The sequence below is a fragment of the Heptranchias perlo genome, chromosome 9, assembly GCF_035084215.1.
Source record: "Heptranchias perlo isolate sHepPer1 chromosome 9, sHepPer1.hap1, whole genome shotgun sequence".
Classification (NCBI taxonomy): Eukaryota; Metazoa; Chordata; class Chondrichthyes; order Hexanchiformes; family Hexanchidae; genus Heptranchias; species Heptranchias perlo.
In genome coordinates this window covers 17,354,454-17,381,906 of record NC_090333.1, presented here as the reverse complement: position 1 = coordinate 17,381,906, position 27,453 = coordinate 17,354,454, and the positions used below count along the sequence as shown (strand labels likewise).

General features: G+C 41.3%; 2 protein-coding genes across 3 annotated transcripts in view; both read right to left on the bottom strand.

Annotated features, from left to right (window-relative positions):
• Window positions 1–30: 30 nt before the first annotated feature.
• LOC137324964 (protein SPO16 homolog) lies at window positions 31–6,732 on the bottom strand. The gene is made up of 5 exons (XM_067989657.1): window positions 6,688–6,732; window positions 4,141–4,234; window positions 758–929; window positions 448–526; window positions 31–179 (listed from the first exon to the last, which is right to left on the bottom strand). Exons 1-5 carry the CDS (start codon window positions 6,730–6,732, stop codon window positions 60–62), a joined length of 510 nt encoding a protein of 169 aa, XP_067845758.1. The 3' UTR covers window positions 31–59.
• A 1,711-nt stretch (window positions 6,733–8,443) lies between these two features.
• Window positions 8,444–27,453, bottom strand: part of btbd8 (BTB domain containing 8) — a 76,825-nt gene continuing 57,815 nt past the window's right edge. Inside the window, exons 14-19 of one of the 2 annotated variants that reach the window (XM_067989916.1) lie at window positions 22,509–22,570; window positions 21,442–22,195; window positions 20,646–20,724; window positions 16,165–16,304; window positions 12,145–14,613; window positions 8,444–10,388 (exon numbers count right to left, since the gene is read on the bottom strand). In XM_067989916.1, coding sequence (XP_067846017.1) covers window positions 9,919–10,388; window positions 12,145–14,613; window positions 16,165–16,304; window positions 20,646–20,724; window positions 21,442–22,195; window positions 22,509–22,570 — 3,974 coding nt within the window. In that variant the 3' untranslated portion in view covers window positions 8,444–9,918. The remainder of the gene's footprint in view (window positions 10,389–12,144; window positions 14,614–16,164; window positions 16,305–20,645; window positions 20,725–21,441; window positions 22,196–22,508; window positions 22,571–27,453) is intronic. The other variant, XM_067989918.1, reaches the window with a different exon arrangement.

The window sequence follows — 27,453 nt, the reverse complement described above, 5'->3', positions numbered from 1 at the left end:
AAATAGTTTTATGGAGCACAAAGTATTGTGCATCTTTAACACCTTCATAGTTGTTTACTTTATGCATCATTTAGCTGCCGCTTGTGAAGCATCTCCCAGACCGGACTACGTTCTATAATCTGAGCTCGGATCATGGCGATGCGATCACGAACGCTGTCCACATGTGGTTTACATGTAACCTTCATAAGGAATGAGTATTTGAATCATTGACTATTTATGTAACATAAAATGACCAACATTACTGTAGATATTCTCATCAGTAAATATTTAGCAGATATTTATAGAAATTAAAACGCCATTCTTAATATTACTAAATCAATGTGCTAACAATACATTCATCATGAGTAAAAATACTATACTGTAGCTGCCTTATATTAGTTCATGTGTAAGATCAACATGCAATACTCAAAGTGTTATGAAATCTCAGATGTTAAGAGGTACACTTACCTTGGCTATGGTGAGCATACTCTTGACCATATCACCAGCATTGTGTACAGGTATGATCTTCAGATTATTACCTAGAAATCTGAAAAAAAAATCTGCAATGCTATAGCTAATTATGGTTGCCTTGGTGTTAGCCAAGTGAAATAAAAGAGAGAGAATAATAAGTTACTTGCAGCAACAGGTTACACTGAGTTACATTGAAACTACAGCACAGAAACAGGCCATTCGGCCCAACTTGTCTATGGCAGCGTTTATGCTCCATACGAGCCTCCTTTAACCCTATCACCATACCTTTCTATTCCACATCAAGTACCTTTGCTGAATTTTGAATAGTACATCCCATTCTTTGGGACCATAGAGAGCTGCAGCCAAAAGCAGGAAACTGTTTCGATGAATACGGACAAACTGCTCAATCCGCTCTATCAGCTTTGTTTCTGCAGAATTGTCACAGAAATCTTGAATCTCCATTATAATAAAGGCAACACCTGAGAAAATACAAATACAGTTACTTAATAACAAAACCCCAATGTTTCCAAAAATGAAAAAAAATTGTCATGGTGAATCATGGAAAATGTTTTGCAAGAACCTGGTAGATCATTGTGAAGAAGAATAATAATTGAACAATGCTTATGGATTATTTGCCTGAATTCCTAATTTTCTTGTTAAACGGAAGTAACATCAGCTGAGACATTTAAATGTACGATTCTAAATATTTATTTTGTATTTGGTTATATACAATATGCCATAGTCAGCATTACAACCCAAAAATTGGAAGAGTGGCTGTCCATTTGTGATTTCATCAACAATAAATGTGATCTTCCCTAACAGTTGTACTTAAAGAGCACCTACCACATGAATGAATGTCCAAGAGTGCTTTGCCAGGGGTAGAAGGGGCTAGAGAAGGAAGTGATTAGTAAGACTGCCCTTTTCAGTTGTTTCTCATAACTATACACAGCATCAGTTGTAATCTTGTGTTCCACAAAGACTGGAATGTTTTGTCATGAGATTTGTGGTGGAATTCACTTCCGGGGTTAGTGGTTGAGGCATAAACTGTCAACATTCAAGATTAGATTGTATAGGTGGATGAAGGAAAAGAGATTTGGGAACAGGGTGGTTAAGTGTAATTAGCACTATTTGCTTGTGTGACTGGCATGTTTCAGTGTTGTAACTTCTATGTAGTTGGTTCTGGCACTCGCATCAATTATTTTTGGGAGAAAGGGATCAAGGTGAAAAAATATCACATGCATTTTCCCACCATTTCTTCATATCAATCCTCCTACACATAATGGATCATTCCTTAATCTGCATTTATGTAACGCCTGTAACATAGAAAAATATCCTAAGGCATTTCACAGTGGCATGAGGAAAAACAAACGCCAAGCAAAAGAAGAAGCGGAGACCAAAAACTTGGTCGAAAAGATGGGCTTTAAGGAGAGTCTTAAAGGAGGAGACAGAGATGGAGAGGCAGAAGGGTTTAGGGAGGGAATTCCAGAGGGTGGGACCAAGGTGGTTGAAGTCATGGTTGCCAATGGGTTGGTGAACAAAGGGAGGAGATGCACAAGAGGCCAGAGTCAGAGGAACAGATTTTGGAGGGTGGGGGAAGGAAGGTTTATAGCACTGGAGAAGGTTACAGAGATAGGGAAGGGGTGAGGCCATGGTGGGACTTAGACACAATGATGAGAATTTTAAATCAGAGGCCTTGGGGGACCAGAAGCCAATGCAGATCAGTGAGGGTAGTTATGATGCGCGAACGGGACTTGTTGCAGGAGAGATAATGTGCAGCAGATTAGGATAAGCTGAAGTTTATGGAAGGTGGCACATGAGAGGCCAGCCAGGACAGTATTGGAGTAATCGGGTCTGGAAATATGAAAGGCAGGAATGAAGGCTTCAGTGGAAGGTGGGCTGAGGTAGGGACAGAAGCAGACAATGTTACAGAGGTGGAAGAAAGCAGTCTGTGGTGAATATGGGGTCAGAAGGTCAGGTCAGGATCTCTCAGGTGGGACACCATGTTTGTGTACCGTCTGGTTCAGCATTAGACAGTGGATAGGGACAGGGATGGATTCAGAGGCAAGGGTACAGATGACTTTCATCTTCCCAGTATTTAACGGGAGGTTATAGCATATCCCTCCTGCTCTTCTGACTGGACAGTTTCTCAGAATAAAATAGATTGAGGCCAGGATTTGGGTCCATTACATTTGGTGTGTGCCAGTTCATGGGGAGTGGAGACCTATGACGCCAGCTGTCCACCCATTTTGTGCATTTCTGGCAGGCAGGTATAGGGAACATCATTATAAAATGATGCAGTAACAACAATGTAATTATGCTGGGTTTTTTAGCCATAGCACCACATTGGTTCTTAATGATGCCATAAAATTGGCACTCAGTTGTTAGGTAACCCGTTTATCTGTTGGTTAAAGTGGCAGCCAGCAACCAGCAAGTGATATTTAAATTACATTTCAGCAAGTTAGGAGTGACAGTCTGCTTTTCTTGCAATTCTGGTGAACTTTGTGGGTCTTCTTTGGGGTTACGTTTTGCTTCTTCCATTGCACTCCTTCACAGAATAGGGATCACTTTGAAAACCCCCATGTATGTGTGTTATTTAGAGGAAGAACAAAAGGATGAGAAGCATAGCTATATTGCTGGAGAGTTCCCACCCTGCCGATCGTACCCATCAGCCACAGTGCAATTATTTGGATTTGACTGAAGGAGAAATACATGCAGAGACTGAAATTCAGCAGGGAGGTGGTGACAGACTTGTCCCACCTGCTTCAAGATAACCTCTAGACATTCCAGGGCAGGCATGATCCTGCCAGTGACTATGAAGGTCATTGCAGCCCTGAATCTTTTTGTCTTGGGCTCTTTCCAGGCTGGCAGTGGGAACATTAGTAATACTGGTCAGTCTGCAATGCACAGATGCACTCAGCAGGTGACTGATATGTTGTTTGCAAGAGAAAGCAATTACATCACATTCATTATGGGTAAAAGACAACAGCAGAAAATTGCTCCAAAGAGCAGGATTTCCCTAAATCCAGGGTGTTAATCAATTAGATGTATGCAGCCCTACACAATAGTGGCTCATACATGAACTCAAAGGGAGGCTCCACTGCAGATGTCCTTTTTGAGTTGCAACACTCCAAGGTGGACTGCAGATTTTCTATTTCATGCATCATACATACCGGTTGAAAAACCCTCCACACTAGCTACCATGTGATAAAAGTCAACAGGCACCTACTCAGCTCCATTAATCTTTTATTTACAGATATTTTATTTTGCACTTGTACATTATTTTGAATATTAGAGTGCAGCCAATAATTGATATTTTTAATCAGGACATTAACAAATGCCATTTTTATCCATATGCATTAGGGATTAAAATTTACGACTAATAGTATGGTCTGCAGGAACGATAGAATGAACTGTACCACAATCTGTACTTGGGTAATTAAAGACACTCCTGCCATTTCAGATAATTGCAGGAAGCTGTGCATATGATACTATTCTTGTAAAGCGGATGAAAATGGCAAAATCATAGCGATAGGGAAAAAATAGATCTAATTGTGAGACTATCACACCATGTAATGAATGCTACACCACAATGGTGTGTGGATGTTGTATTTTCTAACAGGAACTGCCAACATATTTGTTGTAGAACCAGAACTATTATACAATAAACTACTACAGTTTAATTAATTGTACCAGAAAGTGGGAAAATGATTGATCCAGTTACCACAGAGTCAGAGAACCTAATTCGCTGATGCTGACTGGACAAAGAAGAAATGGCTTCATGACGCTGGAAAAAAAGTGAAAAGCAAAATACTGAATACTGTAAGGAGTGAAAAACAAAATAATTCACCTATTCTCTGGTGGAATAACTAAATATGAATGAACACTCCAAATTTAAATTTTAACAATATTTTTAAGTTTGCTGTTATAATAGTGCAAAATAATTTCAGACATCTGTACAAAATTATTCGATTAGCATTGTGCAATAAACTAAAACTGTGCAGAAAACTACATGACTGAGTATACCAAAAATACATTGTTGTGCAGATCTGTATTAAATTTGTACATCATTCCATTTTATGCTGAAAGATACACTTCAAAACTGAGGACCATGTGGAAAGGAATAAAATGGTTCATTCAAAATATCTGTTACATTACAGGAAACTAGAAAAAGGTAGCTTTGCCTTGTTGAATAATTCCAATTCTCTCATAAGCACGGCTGAAAAAACGGAACTAGAACACCCTGTAAAAGCTTAACTTGACTGTCAGTTAAACAGTCTTTTTTCCCCATCCCTGATATTTTTATAACTAACGTTCAAAAAAAAAAAACATTTTTTTAAAATGCCCCTATGATTTTTTTTCCCCTGGGTTGCTCGCAGCAGCGTCCTGGGGATGAACCTCTAATTGCTGGAGGCTCCAGGCCAATCCTGGAGGGTTGGCCCAGTCTTATTGTAGAGCTGTGGACGACAGTGGCCCCCACAATGCTGTAATGTGAGGCCAAGGTAGGAAAATTATTGGAAAAAATTCTGAAGGACAAAATTAGTCTCCACTTGGAGAAGCAAGGATTAATCAGGGATAGTCAACATGGCTTTGTCAAGGGAAGATCATGTCTGACTAATTTGATTGAATTTTTTGAGGGGGTGACTAGGCGTGTGGATGAGGGTAACGCAGTGGATGTGGTATACATGGATTTCAGTAAGGCCTTTGATAAAGTCCCCCACAGGAGACTGGTCAAGAAGGTACGAGCCCATGGAATCCAGGGTGCCTTGGCACTTTGGATACAAAACTGGCTTAGTGGCAGAAGGCAGAGGGTGATGGTCGAAGGTTGTTTTTGTGACTGGAAGCCTGTGGCCAGTGGGGTACCACAGGGATCGGTGCTGGGTCCCTTGCTGTTTGTGGTCTACATTAATGACTTGGATATGAATGTAAAAAGTATGATCAGTAAGTTCGCTGATGATACAAAAATTGGTAGGGTGGTAAATAGCGAGGAGGATAGCCTCAGTCTGCAGGACGATATAGATGGGTTGGTCAGATGGGCGGAACAGTGGCAAATGGAATTTAACCCGGAAAAGTGCGAGGTGATGCACTTTGGAGGGACTAACAAGGCAAGGGAATACACAATGAATGGGAGGACCCTAGGCAAGACAGAGGGTCAGAGGGATCTTGGTGTGCAAGTTCACAGATCCCTGAAGGCGGCGGAACAGGTAGATAAGGTGGTAAAGAAGGCATATGGGATACTTGCCTTTATTAGCCGAGGCATAGAACATAAGAGCAAGGAGGTTATGATGGAGCTGTATAAAACACTGGTTAGGCCACAGCTGGAGTACTGTGTGCAGTTCTGGTCGCCACACTACAGGAAGGATGTGATCGCTTTGGAGAGGGTGCAGAGGAGATTCACCAGGATGTTACCAGGGCTGGAGCGCTTCAGCTATGAAGAGAGACTGGGAAGATTGGGTCTGTTTTCTTTGGAGCAGAGGAGGCTGAGGGGGGACATGATTGAGGTGTACAAAATTATGAGGGGCACAGATAGGATGGATACTAAGGAGCTTTTTCCCTTTGTTGAGGGTTCTATAACAAGGGGACATAGATTCAAGGTAAAAGGCGGGAGGTTTAGAGGGGATTTGAGAAAGAACTTTTTCACCCAGAGGGTGGTTGGAGTCTGGAACTCACTGCCTGAGAGGGTTGTGGAGGCAGGAACCCTCACAACATTCAAGAAGCATTTGGATGAGCACTTGAAATGCCATAGCATACAAGGCTACGGACCAAATGCTGGAATATGGGATTAGATTAGACTGGGCTTGATGGCCCGCGCGGACACGATGGGCCGAAGGGCCTCTATCCGTGCTGTATAACTCTATGACTCACTGCTCTGATGCACGCGTTGTCCACATTTTAGCCTGTGTGGACCTTCGCCATGTCCCAGCTACAAAACGCAAACTGTGAACAAATTCTTGCACACGAGCAACTGCTGCCAATTCGCGCGGCAATGGAAAGGTGGCAGATTCCGAAACACCAGGACCCGAGCACAGTAAGAGCTTAAAACCCTCGCCCGTCAGACAGGCAGTACTGTTCCATCAGACAGACTCATGTCAGGAGCCGGTTAGATCTTTATGGAAATATTGAAGCTCCCTGTAGCAACGGGAAATTGGCCAGCAGCAACGGGGGCAATTAATTAATAATGGGACCGTCGGCTGATGGCTACCGCCTGCCCCGTCCAACGACTGTGCCGGCGCCTCGCACCTGAAGGGCGGCGCTGACGATCACGGCCCCACCAACTGTCGCCATGGCACGCTCCAGCTGCAACGCTTATAGCACGCTCCTTCTGTGACGTCATGGCACGCTCCAGCTGCAACGCTTATAGCACGCTCCTTCTGTGACGTCATGGCACGCTCCAGCTGCAACGCTTATAGCACGCTCCTTCTGTGACGTCATGGCACGCTCCAGCTGCAACGCTTATAGCACGCTCCTTCTGTGACGTCATGGCACGCTCCAGCTGCAACGCTTATAGCACGCTCCTTCTGTGACGTCATGGCACGCTCCAGCTGCAACGCTTATAGCACACTCCTTCTGTGACGTCATGGCACGCTCCTGCTGCAACGCGACAGCATGCTCCTTCTGTGACGTCACGGAATGCGCGCGCGTTTTTTATTCCTCCAGTTTAGGGTTGGCGCCAAATGTGTGTTGCAAGGAATTAGAAATATTACCATTCCTTTTATGGATCAATGTTTTATTATTTAATAAAAAGTAGTTAGAACTGCAATCCTCAAAAGTAAACAGATAACATAAATTACACCTCATACACTTTTCACTGACATCTTTTAATTTAGACTATAGTTTATGCTAACGGTTAGTGCAATGAAAAATGGACCGACATCTACATTTTCAGTTATAATCTTTACAGAATTCCACCTCCCCCCCAAATTATTTGATAAATTTGTTCAAGGATCCAGAACACCTTTCATTTACTAATCGAAATAATTGTAAACTAACATGTATGATACATACATGATCCAGGGTTGTATTTATAAACTGTATAGGAAATGATGTTCCAGTAGGTTCAAACCCCATCAGCTTGTTAGTAAACTTCTGTTCTGGGAGTATGTTGAAGTACCTCCTCGTAGCAGAGACTTCCAGTTCCTTCACCGAAAAGTTTTTTGCTGAGGGAAATCATCTGAAGTTGACAGTTCTGTAGAACCCCGTGCTCAAGAATATGAGTTCTTTATTACAAGACAATTACTGTACTGGAAAAAAAAAGTCCCATACCTTGGGTAACACTACAATTCACAACTCAAGTAAATGCACTTTTAACTTTCTATTTCAGAATTTGTATTTCTTCTGAAAAGTTCCCCGCAGCACAAACGTTTACCATGATATTGTCAGGTATTTTCACAGTAACCAGGAGCAGGCGCTTCTCTAATTTGGTACAGCAACTTGGATTTTCCACCCCTCTGGTAGGGGTGCAGAAATGCCATTGGGAAGAGACACTGAGCACCATTTCCCCACTGGGAGGGAAAATAGTTGGGGAAAGTCACCCTGCAATACTCACACATTTCTTAATTGATTAAAGATTGACAGAAGCCTTGAAACAAGTATCTTGACTGCACCGCTCACCCTGGGAATTATGTGCCATATGACAACACAAAAGGGAATGGGGCTGATCATTTAAAAAAATTAAATACAAATAAGAGCCTTTTCTATACGGATTTGAAATGTCTGAAATCATCTACAATTAGAATAATTTTACAGATGGACCTCCTCCCTTATTTTCAAAATATAGAAATAAGATAAAATACAAAAATGTCTGCAGTCAAACCATGACGGTGATGTATTTCATTGTGATTAAGTTTAAAATAGGTACCTTCAATATAACTATTAGTTTTTAGTGCAGGATACTATTTTCTTTTATGACAGCATAGTATGAGCAAGGGCACTCAGCATAAAAAGATTTCCATGTTATTGTAAAAATGCGATATTTAGTAAAAATGATCAAAACCAGTTTTAATGCTTTGTTAATAGATCTTTTTATTGATTAATTACATGTTGCTGCCTCCCTCCAATTACTCTTACACATTTAAGTCTAAACAGCAACCTACCTATTAGGGTTTAAAAGCTGAAAAATTAGCTTTTGTGCATTGGTATGCAGGTGGGAGAATGTGCCTTTCAAAATTAGGAACAATTAGTACAGGGAACATGGGAAAGTTTTTCTAACTGCACACATGGACATCAAGCACTTCCAGGTCAGGTAATTTTACAGTTCAACTTTTCCCACATTGGTCTGATCGTGGGGCTAGACCATGAAATTTCAAAGAACATCCCCAATAATGCTTTCCATAAGGTTCTATGCCTACATTTCTGCCGGTTAGATCCCGTTTAAGGGGAGGCTGGAGGTTTCTAAATCAAACTTCAGTGGATTCTGCACAGCCACAGGAAAGACGACTTTCATAGCACCTATCTAAACTGGATTTAAAGTTAAGCCCCAGTTGAAAGGGCCATCTTCTAAAATTTCCATCCAGTTTCTGAAATTAATTTTGGTACATGTCAAAAAAGGATAAGGTGACATAAAATTTTGACCAGCTCTCTGAATTTGCTGCCAGTATCATTTAAAGAAAGGTCTCTCAAATAAAGTTTTTCACAAGTCAAAACTATTGAGATTTTCCAGTGAAGCTAATTTTTCTGGGATGCACTTCACGTATTTTTAAGAGTTTATTTTATGTCAATTCAGCTCAATATACCAAAATTACTACCACAGCAGGTATGATGAAAAGAACATTCCCACATTGCACTAACAAATTCACATTTTACAGCCAGGAGAAAGTTGCCAAGTATCCTGTAGTTTATTTTGTCAAAAAGGGAGTTAAAGAAATTAGTTTAGATCCTGGTCCCATGGACACCAACATCTGTATTTAAAAATCAAGGTTAAAAAAAATCAGCACAAATTGCCATAGCTGTCTTGGATTCCAAAACAAGAGTTTGTACAATAAACAGTTGTAAGAAATTGCCAACATCCTGGGGATTTGTAAGTTACCTCCATCACTGCCTAATTTTAGAAGTTTTTAAAAAAGATCTATTAAGATGAGTATAGTTCTTGAAAGTAGTAATCAAGTGATTTTAGTTTACTAACATTTTACATTATGAAAATGTAAAGTTTGCCTTCTAGTTTTAGGCATATAAACCAATTATTTACAAGATTTTTCTATATGGAAAACCCGAGTCCCACATTTCAAGATATAAAGCAAATGCTGACACACATACCTAATGGTCGTCCTGTTAAACAAAAACCCTTTACAAAAAAGGACCCCAAATGGCAATTTTATAACAAAAAAAAGTTAAGTATGTAAGTTTATTATATACTGCTGCATCCAATAGTGACTCAATAAGACCTGGTTATTAAGCTACAGAAAAAGTCAGGACCTTGTGACAAAAGAATCCAGATCATATTTACACCCCTATGTACACAATTTAGAGGTTATGCTAGTGATGAGTTTCCAGTTCTACAATTGTCCATTCCCCCTGCGGGGACACAGATTCTTCTGGGGAAAAACTAGCCACTGTAATGCTAGCTGTAGAGTCTTCCAAAGGAGATAGTTGTTCAGTCCATTTACACAGTGCCTCTTTTTCAACTGCAATTTTACCTAAAGTCTTAGAAGCATCTCTAGAAAGGAAAAGTGTTTGGTTGATAAGATACTGTGCTAGGTTGACATCTTCAGGCAGACAGTTAACAACCCCATAATTTGGCTCCTGATCTCCCAGTAGCTGCTTAAGAAGTATCCAGTCTCTTTCTGCAAAGTGTTCATTTTCTTCCTGATGCGCATGGCTCACTTCTATCTCTGAGCGCTGGTCCATATCTTCCGTTATTTCCATCTCGTAAATGGGAGAAAGGGTTTTTGAAGGGCGACGATCATATGTGTAGCTTTGCGATCTGTCGCTATCAGCTAAGTCTCCTGAAACAATTCATAATACTAAACATTGTAAAAATTCTGATATAAGTAGGTATTTCAATTGGGACTGCTGCAGACTACCTTGGAGTATTTGATTAACTTTAAAACACTGATTGCAATGATAACTATCACTAAATTATAAACCGGTTTCTGACTGACTTGAGGGCGGCGGCAGGATAGAAATTAATATAGGCAAACAAGCATGAAATTAACACAAGTATACATGGCAAAAAATGGGAATGATCAAAGTAAAAGTATTAATATAATCCAATTAGTTAACCCAGAAACACTGGCACTGAAATTATACCGTTGGAAAATATCGTATGATACTCGACATTCTTCTGAAATTCCTTCTCTTACTATAACAGAGGTATTCACTGGTTTAAAATTAATGCCTCTGCTAAAACAGCAGAGGAATTTTTGACAAACCCATTACACTGTCCTATGATCATTTTGGAGCCTTTGATTCCAGTAAAAGGGAAAGTAAGAGGACATTGTATAGTTTATGGATAATACTGTAATCCCTGTGGACAGACTGCTAGCCCTGGATAAAATTGCCCTCATGATTCAGCTACTACTAATTGATCAAAATGTGATTTGCTGATTTAATGCATTTTTAAAAAATTCAGTTAAGCCTTCATTTTCATGATTTTAATTGCAGGTGCTGCATACCACATGTTAATGTTCTGTGTGCCGGTTTAGTCCGATTTGATGCTCTGTATACTGTTACACTTTCTAATATAACAAATTAAAAAAATAAAAAAGGTCAGGAAAATCCGATGCAGTTTATTAGGTTAGTAAATCAGCTAAAAGATCAACCATTCATCAATCAAAAAACAGTAAGAATCTTAATTGTCATTGCTAATTAAACCAGAGAGCCATCAATTAGACAATCATTTAAATACATTTGGCATAATTTAAATTAGGAATACAAGCACAAATAATTTTAAATTACATTCTGGACAAAACAAGTACAGTATCCACAATACATTATGCTGCTGGACAGTTACCTCAAATCTAATTTATTTTGATTTACAGAACAGTATACAAGTGCTACTATTAACATTTCAGTGCAAATGTAGTTTAGATTTACTCATCGATGGGATTAGTAACATTTTCCCACATCTCTGGAGACCACACCCCACTCATCTGATCAACAAATGTGAAAAAACACTTGCTTGCAAATCACTTTGCAACTAGCCCTCTAAATCTAAATACTTTGGCATTCTAACTGCTTGAAGGGCTGTGTGTTGGTTTGATCTTGCATGCCTATCTCCATGGATTCAACGTGCAATAGACCTCCATGAAGGTCCACTTACCAGCATCTGGTTTAACACATTAAGTTATATTACATATATATCAAATACATGGTTTTGGCTAAATGATCTTTAAAGTCATATATAGAAAATGGTCAGAAGATTCTGGAGTGCAGATTTTTTTTTACTTTTAACAAGTCATTGTATAATTAGATATGAAATAACTAAACTCTCATAGTATTCATGCTAACATTTACTGGGAAAAATGTACAATGTTCACATTTAACAATACAAGATATATTCCCACTTTTTGTACCTTGAAACCCCCCTTGACATTGTTATTTCAACTAAAAATTCCCATAGGTCTACAAACTAAACTGATGTGGTCTTACCTTTCTCCCCCCTACATTTGTGCAATTTGGCACAGCAGCTCAAAAGCTAACTGCTGACTGTAGACCAAGTGCTTTCTGTTGGTATCAAAGGTTAATTACAATATACATTACCTGCTGGCAAAGTATTATTAGTTTGCTCACTGGATGCTGAGTAGTACCCTTGAACATGACCTTTTCCCATGTTAGCTAAATGCTCACTTGTATCAAGGTCGTCTGCTGCAAAGCTGTCGCTATGTACATTGGAAGAATGCCCCTTTTGGCAGAGCTGCAAATGACAGGGTCTTTCCTGAGGTCTACTGTCACCACCACCAGTGGGCTGGATGTTATTTTTTTCAGGCAACATGCTATCCTCATACTGGTTCTCCAGCATGCTTGCTACCATCCAGTGTTTTTCTACAAGCTTATTTTCTCCTTCACCAAGTGAGTCAGCAAAAAGATGGTGAGCAACTGGTGCAATACTGACTTCTTTTGCCTGTTCTATTTCTGTTGGAGCGAGCTGCAGTGGTGCATCATTAGCTACCACACTAGGTCCAGCTGCAGATAGCGGAGGACTGGAGATTTTAGATTGCTTTTTGTCCTTCTCCTGGTCCTGCTGGTCACAGTCCAAAAAACCATCTTCAATTTCCAGTGAATATCGAGAATAGTAAGTTCTACCATGTTGTTGGTGACCACCCTCATGGGAAACACCATCAAATACATCAGAGGGAGTAAGAGAATCCAAGGAGCAGGCAGGAGTTTCAGCTTCTCCCTCGTCAGAACCTAGCTCCTCACATTCATCCACGGACAGCAGAACAGAACGCTTGAAATTTGCAGCCGAAGGAAAGTTTGTAACCTCTGTCTCGTTTTCAGTTACATCTTCAAAAGCCAGGTTGTCAATACCCTGAAAGTGGTAAATGCCCTGCTCGGGAGGGGGAGGTGGGGGAGGAACAGGAACAGTGGGAGGGAAGATTTCCTCTGTGTTCTCAATTTCTGACTTATCTTCTTCAGTCACTTCACACGAAGACGACAAGAGGTCTGAGGCAGCATCTAATTTATCACCAACAGGCACAGTGTCTTCTTCACCACCTCTTTCGATTGCTTTATTTCCTTGATGAGAGATTTCGAAACAGTGATTATTTACTGATTCTCTTGTACTAGCACCTCTTGTCTGACCATGAAGCTCTTTATCTTTCACTTTTACTTCCACTCTTAATCCACTGTCATACTCCTTTAGTTCTTCTGGTGTGCTTGTGTCACTGCTACTTCTCCCGAGAAAATCATGACATACAACTGTACTGCACTTGGAAATCCCCCGCTCATTTGACCCATCATCATCTTGGGAACCTCCAGCATCATAGTCCTCCGAATTAGGTTTTATATCATCAGAGGACGTTGTTGCACTTCCAGTGTCAGTGTCTGGGCTTTGTTTTGGGAAAGACGTATCTGAAGCTGGATAGACCTCGGTACCCAAATTCCAAGTTTCCACTAGTGGAGTTTCCGAATCCTCATGACTTCCAGGGATCCCTGGTGTATCTATTTCTTTAGGTAAGTCTGACAGAACTTGTTCTTCACCTTGGTTTAAGCTACATTTCGCAGCACCACTGGTTTGGTCAAATGAACGAGCAGGCATTGTTGTATCATTTAGTTCAAATATATCTTTGTTTACAAGAGTCCGTGCTTCACTTACACCATCTGTAAAAAGATGACCAGATTTAATTTCTGTAGCGTAAGTACTTCCTTTTTGAAGATAGCCGTCCTTTGTTTTCTCACATTCATTAAGAATTCGTAGCTTTGTTTCAGAAGTAAGATCAACACCATCATTTGGGAATTCCTTATTTGCAATTGCTGAAGACCGATCTTGAGCTTTACGCAGATTTGACTTTACGTATGATTGCCCAATGTCTTCAGATGGCTGCTGAGCTGTATGGCCTTCAGAATCAGCCACAATATTCACCACTGAAGTCGTGTGAATTTGTTCTAATGTATGATCATTTGCCTTTTCAGCAAAGTCAGATAGATTGCCTGAGTTCAAGATTTGTTGTGCAAGTACACTCGTCACGACTTGCTCTCCTTCACCCAACTTACTATCTCTTGGCAGAGCACTTGATTGTACTTCTGTATTCTGGGTATGTTCTGACTGATTATTTGCTCCCATTTGATAATTTTCGACACAACCAGATTCATTTTTTATCTGTGCTGCACTTTTCACATCACGGCGTAGAGAATTTGGGGCTGCCTTGTCATGACAACTAGAGGTAGATCTTTTCAGGCCAGAACCTGTTTTGTTTGTCGCTGTAAGCAATTTAGTTGATGGTTTTCTTACATTGGTCAGTGATGCGCTTTTCTCTTTCAGTGCAACCTTATTCGAATTAATGGGTGTCTTTGGACTTGTGGTGCCAGTTTGCGTCATTCTCTTAATATTTGTCTTCGCTACAGTGGGAGTAACTGTTTTCACTGTTTTAGATGTATTAGCTTTTGTAAGCATTTCATTTGTAGCAATTGTTTTTTCACAGTTTGGAGCTTTGACAGCCTGCTTCGATGAATCACTCCGTTCCGAAGCAGGCCCTGTTTTTTCTAAACCCACTGTCTCTCCTTTTGGATCTAAAATGACAAAAGGGTTAAAATTGCAAATACGTATTTCATACCTTACAATTCTGAAAGACTTAAATATATTTGAACTACTTCACCTATAAAGGACAACAAAGATTAAACAAATATATTACTCTTTAATGTGCTCCATAAAAGTAGCATTAAAGTGCAATTGGAGACTTCAACGACCCTTCAGATTTGAAATGTCACTACCAATTTTAATACATTAACTTTGACCCCACGATGGCCTTTATATAATTTTTATGCTGCTACTTTTATTTTTAAGTTTTAGAGAATCAGTCAGATATTTCATAAATGTGTGAAAATTAAAATTTCTACTAACTCTTCCAATTCAAAGGAGTTATTCTGGTTTTATAAAGGCACTTACTCTTTGAATAGCAATTTAATTGAAACAAAATCAATTGTATAAAATAGGATAAGTCAAAGAGGTCAGAAGCCTTTTAAATCCCAACATATTGTGAACTTTTTAGCCCACAATTCCTTGGTTTGTTATTTCAAATTGCATTATTGCCTTTTTTTTTAAGAAAAGGCATTTCACAACACTGGGTCCTGCTGGGTCACTGATCCATTGGTTAGAGCAGCTCTCAGTTACCTCATCCAATCTTAATTTGAGCCTGGACAGGCTATTTTATCACAGGGAGCATCATAACTGAACCTCATCCTGTTCTCATTCAATGTTCATATCACCCACGCACTTTCCAGTTTTATAGGTCACAGGCAATCAAAATCAGCATCCACGTCTGACTTTTCCCTTCCCTAGCACAGAGTGCTGAGGCCAAATGTAGCACCCGAACTGCTATCCTGGCTGAGATTAGCTAACTCGGTACAGCCTGAGAATGGAACCAGCGTCTTCTGGTCTGTACAGCTTCATACCTAGCAGTAGGCCCACAGTTCCAACCTAAATTGTTCACACAGAAAAATTAATTCATCACCAGAGTTTAAATCAGTAACATAACAGTTTATTATGCTGCACAGCACTCCTAGAAAAATGTTGGCTTGTGTACCCCCGCCCAAGGAGATTAAACATCTAAGGAAAAGGCTGTGCTTAAACTTGCAGCAGCATTAATCCATTATGATGCTTTTTGAAAGCTGAAGATCTCCAACAGAGAAAGTTTTGTGGTTTGAAAGCATAACACGAGCAAAATTTATCACTGCAAAAATCAATGTGGAGCTTTTTTTAATTGAAGGGAAAACACTAATGAATTGGTTTGCTAGAATTTACAAAGAGTCATCGTTTAACCAGGTCAACATGATACTGTTGAGTTAGTGAAGCAGCAAACTGGGTCTGTGTAATCAATGAGCACCTGGCAACACCCCCGTCAACATAATCTTTTTGGCAAAAATTCAGCTAAACTATCTCCATGTCTATCTGTATATCTCTGTCTCTATCAGACAGACACTGATGACAAGGTCCACTACCGGTTTGGCTATTATGAATACACAACATTTTGAGAAGTAGATTTTGAAATTGCTGCTTACAGCTTGCTTACTTTCTAATATCCATCATTTGCAAAAATAAACACTATGGGTTGTAAGTAGTACCTTTAGCTTTGACTGCTGCCCCAGGTGCACTCTTTGCTCTTTGCTGAGCAGAGGGGTTACTGCTGCTATTCCAGGTTTTCTTCACATGAGCCGGTGACATCCCTTCATCTCTATTTTGTGCCTTCTGTTTGTTTGGCACACTACCAGAGACACACAACAAAAGTCACTCCATGTTCAGTTTTAAGTCTGTGAAACAGCATTAGCTATAAAAGCAGCAATCCATCACAACCCCACAATGAAATGCACATTACCTCCCACCTTGGCAAAGCTTCAGCTGTTACTTTTGCCTTTGCAAATCAATTTGGTTCATCGTGTCATGGCCTTAGAGAGAATGCAGAGGAGATTTACTAGAATGCTACCAGGGATGAAAGGCTCCAGTTACGTGGAGAGACTGGAGTTGTTTTCCTCGGAGCAGAGGTGAGATTTAATTGAGGTTCAAAATCTTTAAGGTTTTTGATAGAGTAAATAAGGAGAAACTGTTTCCAGTGGCAGATGGGTCGGTAACCAGAGGACACAGATTTAAGGTAATTGGCAAAAGAACAAGAGGAAATTTTTTTTTAAACATAGCGAGTTGTTATGATCTGGAATGCACTGCCTGAAAGGGTGATGGAAGCAGATTCAATAGTAACTTTCAGAAGGGAATTGAATAAATACTTGAAGTGGGGAAAATTTGCAGGGTTATGGGGAAAGAGCAGAGGTGTGGGACTAATTAGATAGCTCTTTCAAAGAGCCGGAACAGACACGATGGGATAAATGGCTTCCGTCTGTGCAGTATCATTCCATGATTAAGACTATTTTTGGATCCCAAACAGATTTATATAACAGTTGAAAGTTATATAAAAGAGTCATGTTTTTCCTGCGGCCAAACCAACATATGATTGGGAATACGCAATCCAATCAACGACAGTAATTTGTGTTAATTACAAAATTAGTTGCAATTCTGTAAAAATAAATTCTGTTGACGAGTTCAACAGTTTGCTCACGAGTTCAAAGCTTTGCTTGTGTGTTCAAATGTGACAATTCACGTTAGAACTGATCAGAAGTAGGTAATATATTATCCATATTTCCTTTTGGCAAGTTACTTACACACAGTTTAACAAGAATTTCATTTATATTTCAATTTATGGATTTCTTTTAAATTAGAGCCACTGAAGCATTGTTGATAATCATGCTCCTCAAAATCAACAAATAATTGCTTCTGTGCCTATTTTCTCTCTGTCTCTCTCCTTTTTGTACCCCCCCAAAAGGCAGCTGCTGGAATACAATTCCATGGCAGCAGTAGCCTTCTGCTACCTTACCCTGGTGGCCATAACGTGTTAGCACCTGACATTCATCCAATTTCCACAGGGGCAATTAGGTAGCGAGCAGAATTTAAACAGTGGCTAATTCTTTCCTTCCCTAACCCAGAGAAACCAAGGCCAAACATGGCACCACTATAACACCCGTTGAAATCGGCTAACTCAACACGGGCCATGTACTGTTTGGTCTGTTGGAAGTCAAGGCCACTTCGTGTGGTGCAATTCCTCCGAGCCAGTGGGGGAACTGCACCAATTTTTATTATATGAACATGAATTCAAAACTCCTTTCAGGGGGAAGTGTTAGTCTACGGGCATCTACTTATATTGGTGCCTGGCCGGCCTACTGTAATTTATAGGAGTTTCCTCTCTCTGGGATAGTGGATGCAATGTTGCTTACGGAACCATAATCAGGTACCATGAATCTGGCAAAAGAAACGATTCTAAATGGCAGCTACTCGGGCAATGCAGAGAACCTCGGAGAATCACGACAGATTCGTCCAGCAACAGAGTCAGCCATGAAACCTTGCACACTGCTCTTGACTACTGTGCAGAGCTCATCCACATCCACAGCAAGTCCCTTGTTTGAGTACTACCTTTACTGCACATGTGGAGGTGCCTATTTTGGCATCCAGGGTGATGTCAAGTACACTTGGTGCTCATCATCAATGGAACTACAGGGAGTGGCAGAAAAGCAGAATTTTAAATAGCAGACAGCCAGGAAGAGACAGAGATAGAAAGGGAACCAGAGACTAGTAAACTGCTGAGAGAATCAAGCCCCCTTACAGATAGACATATGAAAAGAGATGAATGTAGCAACACCAAAACCTTTATTCCCCCCTCAATCATTTGTGTTTTGCTCCCCCCACCCCGGTTTCTGCCTGGCCTCCACTTGGCACCTTCGCCGGCACCACATTTAAAATTGGAAACTTATGTTGGGGAGGGAAATCAGGAGTCCATGTTTACTAAAGAACGGTGTAGTGCAGCTTCAATATGCTGCACCACACTACTATTTATAGGGTGCTGCTAGTCACTGTCTGTGCCCTTGCCCCCTGCAGACTTTTCCTCCTAGGATGGTGGCAGCTACTGTGAACAAAATAATTTAGCTAATTGCATTGTAAGTCCTGAATTCAATCTCCCAATACGGCAATTTCATACCACTATAGTTTATGAAGTTCCACGTTTGAATCTCTCCAATTAGGTTCTCTCCCCACACAGGGCTGAAACAGCCCTAATCAAAGTCACAAATGACATCCTGTGACTGTGGTGCATTTTCCTTCCTCATCCGTCTCGACCTCTTGCAGCTTTTGACTGGTCAGCCACGCCATCTTCCTCCAACCCCTCTCCTCCATTGTCTAGCTCAATGGCACTGCGCCCACTTGGTTCGACTCTTACCTATCCAACTGTAGCCAGAGCATCTCCAGCAACGGCTTCTCTTCCAGCTCCTATACCAATACCTCTGCAGTCCCCCCAAAGACGTGTTCTTGGCTGCAAGGTATCCCTTGGCAAATTCATCCGCAGGTATGGAGGTTAGCTGCCACATGTATGCTGACGCCCTCATCAGCTCTACCTCTGCACCATTTCTCTCAAACCCTCCAGCCTCTGTGTGGTCAGACTGCTCATCCAGTCCTGAAGGAGCCTCAATTTCCACCAAGCAAACAACTGGGAGACCAAACCCATAGTTTACAGCTCCAGCCACAAACTTTGTGCCCTCGACACCGATTTCAACCCCCATCCCGACCATCATCTCAGACTGAAGCAGACTTTCACAATGTTGGCGTCCTATTCAACCCCATATCCTCTCCATCACAAACACCAGCTACTTCCACCTCCATAACACTGTCCACCTCAGCCCATCTGCCACTGAAACCCTCATGCGTGTCTGTCACCTCCAGACTCAACTATACCCATGCTCTCCTGGTCAGCCTCCCATCCTCCATGCTCTGCAAACTTTAGCTCATCTAAAACTCTGCTGCCTGTATCCTATACCGCACCAAGTCCCACTCACCCACCACCCGTCCTCCCTGACATACCCCAAACACCTCCAACTTAAAATTCTCAAACTTATGTTTAAATCCCTTCACGGCCTCACCCCTACCTATCTCTCTAATCTCCTCCAGCCCTACACCCTCCCCATAACCCTATTCCTGACTCCAGTCTCTAGTGCATCCCTAGTCCCTTCACTCCACCATTGGCGTCCGTGCCTCCAGTTGTCTAGGCCCCACGCTCTGGAATTCCCTCTCTAAACCCTTCTGCCTCGATCACCTCCCATTCCTCCTTTAAGACCCAGTTTAAAACCCACCTAATACCTCTCTGGCTCGGTGTCTATTTTTGTCTGATTACACCTGTGAAGCATCTTGGGATTTTTTTTTCTACATTAAAGGCCCTATATTAATGCAAGTTATCATCTTGCAAAATAACTAAATTACTGAGACACATGTTCAGTTCAGTGAAATTGGACACCCTCAAGAGATTGTGTTCACAAGTTATCTAAATCCTAAGCAAAAGAATTACATCAATCCAGCAGAGGGCACCATAACTACAACAAATCAGATTCAGTTTGCAACAAGTTTTACATACCTGAATGTGGCCTAATAAAAAGGTCTTTAATTTACAGCAATCAGGTAATGCACTGATTCATTTTCATTTTTAACCTTTACACCGAAAGTTCTTTTGTGCTGTAATCATTTGAAAAGTGTAAACAATTTTACAACACCAAGTTATAGTCCAGCAATTTTATTTTAAATTCACAAGCTTTCGGAGGCTTCCTCCTTCCTCAGGTGAATGTTGCCACAACATTCACCTGAGGAAGGAGGAAGCCTCCGAAAGCTTGTGAATTTAAAATAAAATTGCTGGACTATAACTTGGTGTTGTAAAATTGTTTACAATTGTCAACCCCAGTCCATCATCGGCATCTCCACATCGTAATCATTTGAGATACACGAGTTTCTTACTTTACCATGGTGTTCCAGTATGGTAGACCAATGCAGATTTGATGGCCTGTTTCTGATGTAACATTCTATGATTCCAAGTATTTGGATTCCTAACATTGTAATACCATTAACTAGTGCAACATTCCTCCCAGTAGCAACTTTTGAACCTATTTAAAGATCCCCTCAATGAAGCGAGGAAGGAAAGAAATTCTATATAGTGATTTTCATACACTCATGAAAAAACATTACTCACCTACTGGTAACAGGTCTGTTGGTCTTCATTGATGCAGAAAGTGTCTTTGTTGCTTTGATGACACTTGTTGGCCTACTAACTGAAAAGTAGGAAATGAAAAAACAACAGCTGATATTTAAATGTATTATTGCTCACAGTTTCCCCATTTCGTTACCAAACTTATTTTCACCTCTGCAACTTATAGACATCATATTAGAAGAGCAGGCCACTGAAATTGAGACCAGTGCTGATCCCCAGGTTAACGAGCATGCATCCTTATGAAGGCAGATGGAGAAAGTGTGTGCGAGCCTGTATGGGCACGGGGGGGTGGGGGCAGAAGAGAATCTCACTGGCTAACCTAGTTGGGCGATGACCCGCATCCTGAGGGTTGAAAAGGTTTAAAATTGCAAGGCTGCAATCACCTTGAATAGTGCTTTCAATTCAGCTCTTGAAAAGGGGATTTTAAAAATAAAAAAAGGTGGCGGCCTTGGATTCCCTGGGGAACGGAAGTTAAAACCCCAACTCTCACTTAAATCGGCTTAGATCGAGAATTAGCCCTCAGGATATTGGACAAAGCATAACATTAAGTGAAAGACTGCGGGGGGCAGGAAAGAGGAAAGAATAAAAGTAAAGCAAAGCGGTGGATCATGCATGTCGTGCACAAGTACTTGTCACTGGATGTAGACAATATTGTGGCAGCTATGGTGCAGTTCAGAGCTGAGGACATTCTAACCATCTTGCTAAAGCATAGCAGTACACTGGTGGAAAGACAATAGGAGGATGGAGGTAATAATGATTAACTCTGCAAACAACAAACCTGCAGAGCAAACCTTCTGGCTAACTGAGCTCTTTGCAGTCTCCTGTGCAGCACTTTCAACAGGACTATTGACAGGTGCCATTTTCTTGCCACGATTGTTTCTTTCACTCACTGCATTCCCCTCTTGTAATCCACTGCTATGTCCGCTTATGACCGCAGTAGTGCCCTTGCTTGCAAGCTCCAGCTTGTCAGAGTTACACTTATTCCCATTTTTCTCTGCCTGCGATATTTCGGCTTGTGGTCGAACGGTTTTCTTCACCGGTTTTCCTATCTTCGCTTGCATACTGGAAGAACGGAGAGATACTTTAGGTCGGGCGCCTGTGTTTGATTTTCCATCCTGCCCACTGACCTCTTTGCTGTCCACTGTAGAATCTGTCTGACAAGACAAACTGTCAGAGCGCCCTTTCGCTTTACTGACAATGCTCTCGCCCTTTGCCTTAGCCTCTAGTCTAGTTTTTGCAGGAGTGTTCATCTTTGCAGAGGTGCTTTTCTCATTGGCTTTTCCACTTTTTGGTGTTTTATCATTTGCTTTTTTAACGTCCTTTCCTTTTGCTTCGTCTTTCCTTGAAGCACTAGCTGTCATTCGTCCATTTGCTGTATGCACCGATGCTCCTAATCCTTCAGACTTCATTTTTGAACCAGCAGACAAGTGACTTTTAGATACAGGTGTATATGTTGACGGCAGCTTCCCCTTTCTATAGATTTGCTCCGCCACATCAAATGCAGAAGAATTAAGCAGAGGGTATTTTTTTTGCTGTGAGGAGATGGAAAATTAAAGCATAGCCAGCCCCACGAACAAGAATATATTTATAATACTCTATTCAAAATGTTATTTTTCAAAATTGGCGTGAGGAAATTATATTTTCTTAATTATGTAACTTAAGAATTTACAATTTTGGAATCACAGCTACAGTTCTAAATTAATCCTGCATACATTTGTAATGTGAAAATATAAAAAGACAGTATATTAATGTCAGGTCCAGTTCAGAAATTGCATATTCAAATATATACAAGTAATAAAGGCTTTGTTAATAATAAATTACATCGTTAAGTTGACATCATGGTACCTGCGAACTAGTCAAGGTTGGTCTTTTGCCAAGCTTTCTATCATCACCTTTGTCCAGAGCAGCTGAAAAGATGATAGGCATTAGTTAGCCACATACGCAAATGCCAAAATATGAAAAGTGTTCTATTCCCAGCACTAACATCCTTGATGTCGCTGAGCAAAACTCAACTTTTTGTTGCAAAACTTGGCTTGGCTAACATAATAGCAGAACAGAATCGATGAGCTGAATAATCTACTGCTGTTTCTATCTACATACAAATTATTAAATTATATTTAAAATGGCAACTTTTTTTAAAAAGTAGTAATGGAACAAAAGCTGTTGTAATAGTATGAATCTACTACTTTCTAGAATTAAAATAGGCCCAAGTATCTTATCCTCCTGTGTCAAACAGATTGGCACTGGTAATAGAATGCTTTAAGGCTTTTAAAGTGGATATAAACACTTTGACAGATGGTTGAAAGGCAGCACTAAAAGGGTAAACAATTACACAAAAGGCTCTCTTTCAATTGCTTGCTTTTGCTCAAGAGAAAAGAAATTCGCTCTGGATAATCAGGAATTCTTTCAATATTTACAAGTGTGATGATGTCTGCACCACCAGGAGGGAGGGGGAAATGGACATGCTTTAGACTCTGTTCACTCAGCTGGAAATCTGTTTCACCACCACCTTCTCAAGGGCAATTAGGGGTGGGCAATAAATGCCGGCCTCGCCAGCGATGCCCACATCCCATGAATGAATTTAAAAAAATAAAATGGTATACTGGAACCATATTAAGAACTTGTCCAATTTAATGAGCTAGACACTTAAGTGGGTTTGTGGGAGCAACATACTTCTGGCAATCTACATACACTAACAAATGCCTTCAGGAGTGTCTCCGTCTGCTAAGGCAGGAGTGTGACCTGGGTTGCCAACCTACTGATGGGGAGAAGAGTTCGGCAATCTATCCATCGATTTTGGCAACAGAATGAAGAGTCAGTGCAAAGATAACATTTTGGGAAACAGTATTTGAATAAGTTAAGACATGACACGTGGTAAGTGTAGCATGCTGGGGACGAACAGGTGAATTGGACCTATGGTTCCTAACACTCTCCACCACTGGGGTTTTCCTCATCTCATGTCTGGGTCTGTTATAGACTAATTGATAAGAGATTGATTGCTGCGATTAGTCAACAACTCCATTAACGTTGCATCCTGCGACTACCAGGTTGGTAGAACGCAAATTCGATGTGCCTTGGTTTTTTTTAAATCTAGAAATTCCTCTGTTCCTAAGATGCTTTTTGGTCCTACTCTGAATGGATTCACAAAAAGGTTTCCAGGCTGTTAGATGGAGTGCGGGGATCAAGGCAATTTATTTATTAATTTGTAGGACTATAGTAGAATGGTCTAATCCTGATAGGAGTTTAACTCTTCAATCCACAGAGCTGCAGAAGTGGAGTCCCTGGGCCTCCCAATGCCAACTGTCCATTAAAAAAAATGTAGCTCTACTCATCAATTAAGTTCTTTAACTGAACAAATATATCAATCTTCAACAGGATCAGCCGGACAACTCCTCCCCCACCATGACCATGTAGATCAGCCTTAGTAATGCTGCATAGAACCGATTAAGTCTTCAGTTCTTATTTGTGCAGCCAGAATGGATAGCAAAGCACTCTAGTTGATGGAGCCATTAAAACAACAGAGCAATTGGGATGCTATTATCACTATATAGATAATGTAGGTAAATTAACCCATTAGCAGTCGGAAACTAATATAGAACCCAAGGGGAACCAATAAAAGCAGGACAAATCCAATCCGGCCAATTACCGCCCCATCAGTCTACTCTCAATCATCAGCAAAGTGATGGAAGGTGTCGTCGACAGTGCTATCAAGCGGCACTTACTCACCAATAACCTGCTCACCGATGCTCAGTTTGGGTTCCGCCAGGATCACTCGGCTCCAGACCTCATTACAGCCTTGGTCCAAACATGGACAAAAGAGCTGAATTCTAGAGGTGAGGTGAGAGTGACTGCCCTTGACATCAAGGCAGCATTTGACCGAGTGTGGCACCAAGGAGCCCTAGTAAAATTGAAGTCAATGGGAATCAGGGGGGGAAACTCTCCAGTGGCTGGAGTCATACCTAGCACAAAGGAAGATGGTAGTGGTTGTTGGTGGCCAATCATCTCAGCCCCAGGACATTGCTGCAGGAGTTCCTCAAGGCAGTGTCCTAGGCCCAACCATCTTCAGCTGCTTCATCAATGACCTTCCCTCCATCATAAGGTCAGAAATGGGGATGTGCGCTGATGACTGCACAGTGTTCAGTTCCATTCGCAACCCCTCAAATAATGAAGCAGTCAGAGCCCGCATGCAGCAAGACCTGGACAACATCCAGGCTTGGGCTCATAAGTAGCAAGTAACATTCGTGCCAGACAAGTGCCAGGCAATGACCATCTCCAAGAGAGTGTCTAACCACCTACCCTTGACATTCAACAGCATTACCATCACCGAATCCCCCACCATCAACATCCTGGGAGTCACCATTGACCAGAAACTTAACTGGACCAGCCATATAAATACTGTGGCTACAAGAGCAGGTCAGAGGCTGGGTATTCTGTGGGTGACTCACCTCCTGACTCCCCAAAGCCTTTCCACCATCTACTAGGCACAAGTCAGGAGTGTGATGGAATACTCTCCACTTGCCTGGATAGGTGCAGCTCCAACAACACTCAAGAAACTTGACACCATCCAGGACAAAGCAGCCCGCTTGATTGGCACCCCACCCACCACCCTAAACATTCACTCCCTTCACCACCGGCGCACAGTGGCTGCAGTGTATACCATCCACAGGATGCACTGCAGCAACTCGCCAAGGCTTCTTCGACAGCACCTCCCAAATCCACGACCTCTACCACCTAGAAGGACAAGAGCAGCAGGCACATGGGAACAACACCACCTGCACATTTCCCTCCAAGTCACATACCATCCCGACTTGGAAATATATCGCCGTTCCTTCATCGTCGCTGGGTCAAAATCCTGGAACTCCTTTCCTAATAGCACTGTGGGAGAACCTTCACCACACGGACTGCAGCGGTTCAAGAAGGAGGCTCACCACCACCTTCTCAAGGGCAATTAGGGATGGGCAATAAATGCCGGCCTTGCCAGCGATGCCCACATCTCATGAATGAATTTAAAAAAATAAAATGGTATACTGGATCCATATTAAGAACTTGTCCAATTTAATGAGCTAGACACTTAGTGGGTTTGTGCCATCTATGGGGTGTTATTTTTAGTTTTCACGGGGATACAGGATTCCTGCAGTACAAGTAGGGACACTGATCAGAAATGTGTTGTCATCTGCCACTGACATAATTGGGATTATACTCCATGATGGGAAAACTAATCGTGGTGCATATATTGTTGGATAGTGCCTACATTTCTCTGTCCACTGGCTTTGATACTGTAAAACTAAGCAGTTAAGAAACAGTATTTTATTTGAAAACATAACCCAGCTCAATAATATTCATATCATACATTTTAATTTTCCTGCAATCCTTCAGACAAACAAATAAAGACATAGCTATTACTGCAAGAAACAATTGTTTTCACCTTCTTTTCCACCATTTGTTTGAGTCTTGGATTTGTGCACTGAGTGAATTCCTTTTAATACTTGGTTGCCAGAACAGTATCTCACATCAGGCAGCAGATGATTGTCCCGTCAACCTGATATTGTTAGATTCTCAACATTGATCTGAAGCGCTTCCAGACACAGCACGCAAATTCTCTGCTTCATCAGGTTTTCAGCGTAGCCTGAAATACGCTGCATATGTCACAAAAGAGGCTGCAATTCTGAGACCGACAGCTTCTGAAAGCTCAACTGGAATGGATGCCTTTAAAAAAAATGCAACCGAGAGATGTTCACAGTCAACGTGCAGACAGACTGCTGCTCGGTGACTGGAGTCACTGATTTCCACTCATCTATGAGTGGAAATCACACTCCAATGCTCCTCCTCACAAAATTGACTTGGATGAAGGAAGCCCTTCAGCCCATTTAATCACATTCTTCTAGACTACCAACTCTACCATCTTTGTCTTAAATGAGTCCTGTGTCCTAGTTTCAATTACTCTTCCTGGCAACCCATTCCACATGATGACTGCATTGTTGTGTAAAGATTTCTGTTTACTTTCGCATTCCCAACGTGATTCCCTAAAACTCAACTCTGATACGAGAGATCAGCCTCATTGCTCTGCATTACCTTGAGGGCCCTTCAGGTGGCAGCGCAGAAATAATCCAGTTGCAACTTGTCCAGAGCACTGCATAGTTTCAGTGTGACCTCTGAGGCTTTGAACGCAACTGATTTGGCAACATAACCTAGCATCTTATTTGTTTTGTCTATTGCCACCTCACACGATTAAAGTATGGTGAGTAACGAGGCAAAGACCCCCTAGGTCTCTTCGTTCCATCCCACTCCAAGTACATACATCTCATTTTTCTTCCAATATGCAGTACCTTGCATGTGTCAGAATTGAATGTCCTATGCCACTGATCAGCTCGGATACAAACCCTGGTGAGTTCTTTTTTAAAAAAAAATCTTGGCTGCTTCCTCAGAGTTTACGGCTTAGTGTTATCGGCAAATGTAAACTATTTTGTATTGAGATGGTGATGGCATTATGTATACCAGGAACAGAAGTAGCAGTAGGGACCCTTGAACACCCCACTCAATACTTACTTCAGCGCAACCAAGCCCTCTAACTTCCTTTGCTTTCATCCCTTTAGCCAGTTACTAATCGACCACTGACCATAGCTTATAACAGGATCATTACACGAGGACGGGCATTTGCTCCATCTTAGTTATCTTAAATCTGTGTCCTCTAGTTATTGATCCTTCTGCCACTGGAAAGTTTCTCCTTATTTATTCTATCAAAACCCATCATAGAAACATAGAAAAAAGGAGCAGGAGTAGGCCATTATGC

Coding starts and splice junctions, on each gene's coding strand:
- LOC137324964 (XM_067989657.1), bottom strand. CDS start 6,732: ATGGCGACAGTTGGTGGGGCCGTGATCGTCAGCGCCGCCCTTCAG. Junction 4,235..6,687: donor TCGTCAGCGCCGCCCTTCAG/GTGCGAGGCGCC, acceptor CTTTTTTTCCAG/CGTCATGAAGCCATTTCTTC. Junction 527..757: donor CTATTCAAAATTCAGCAAAG/GTACTTGATGTG, acceptor TTTTTTTTTCAG/ATTTCTAGGTAATAATCTGA.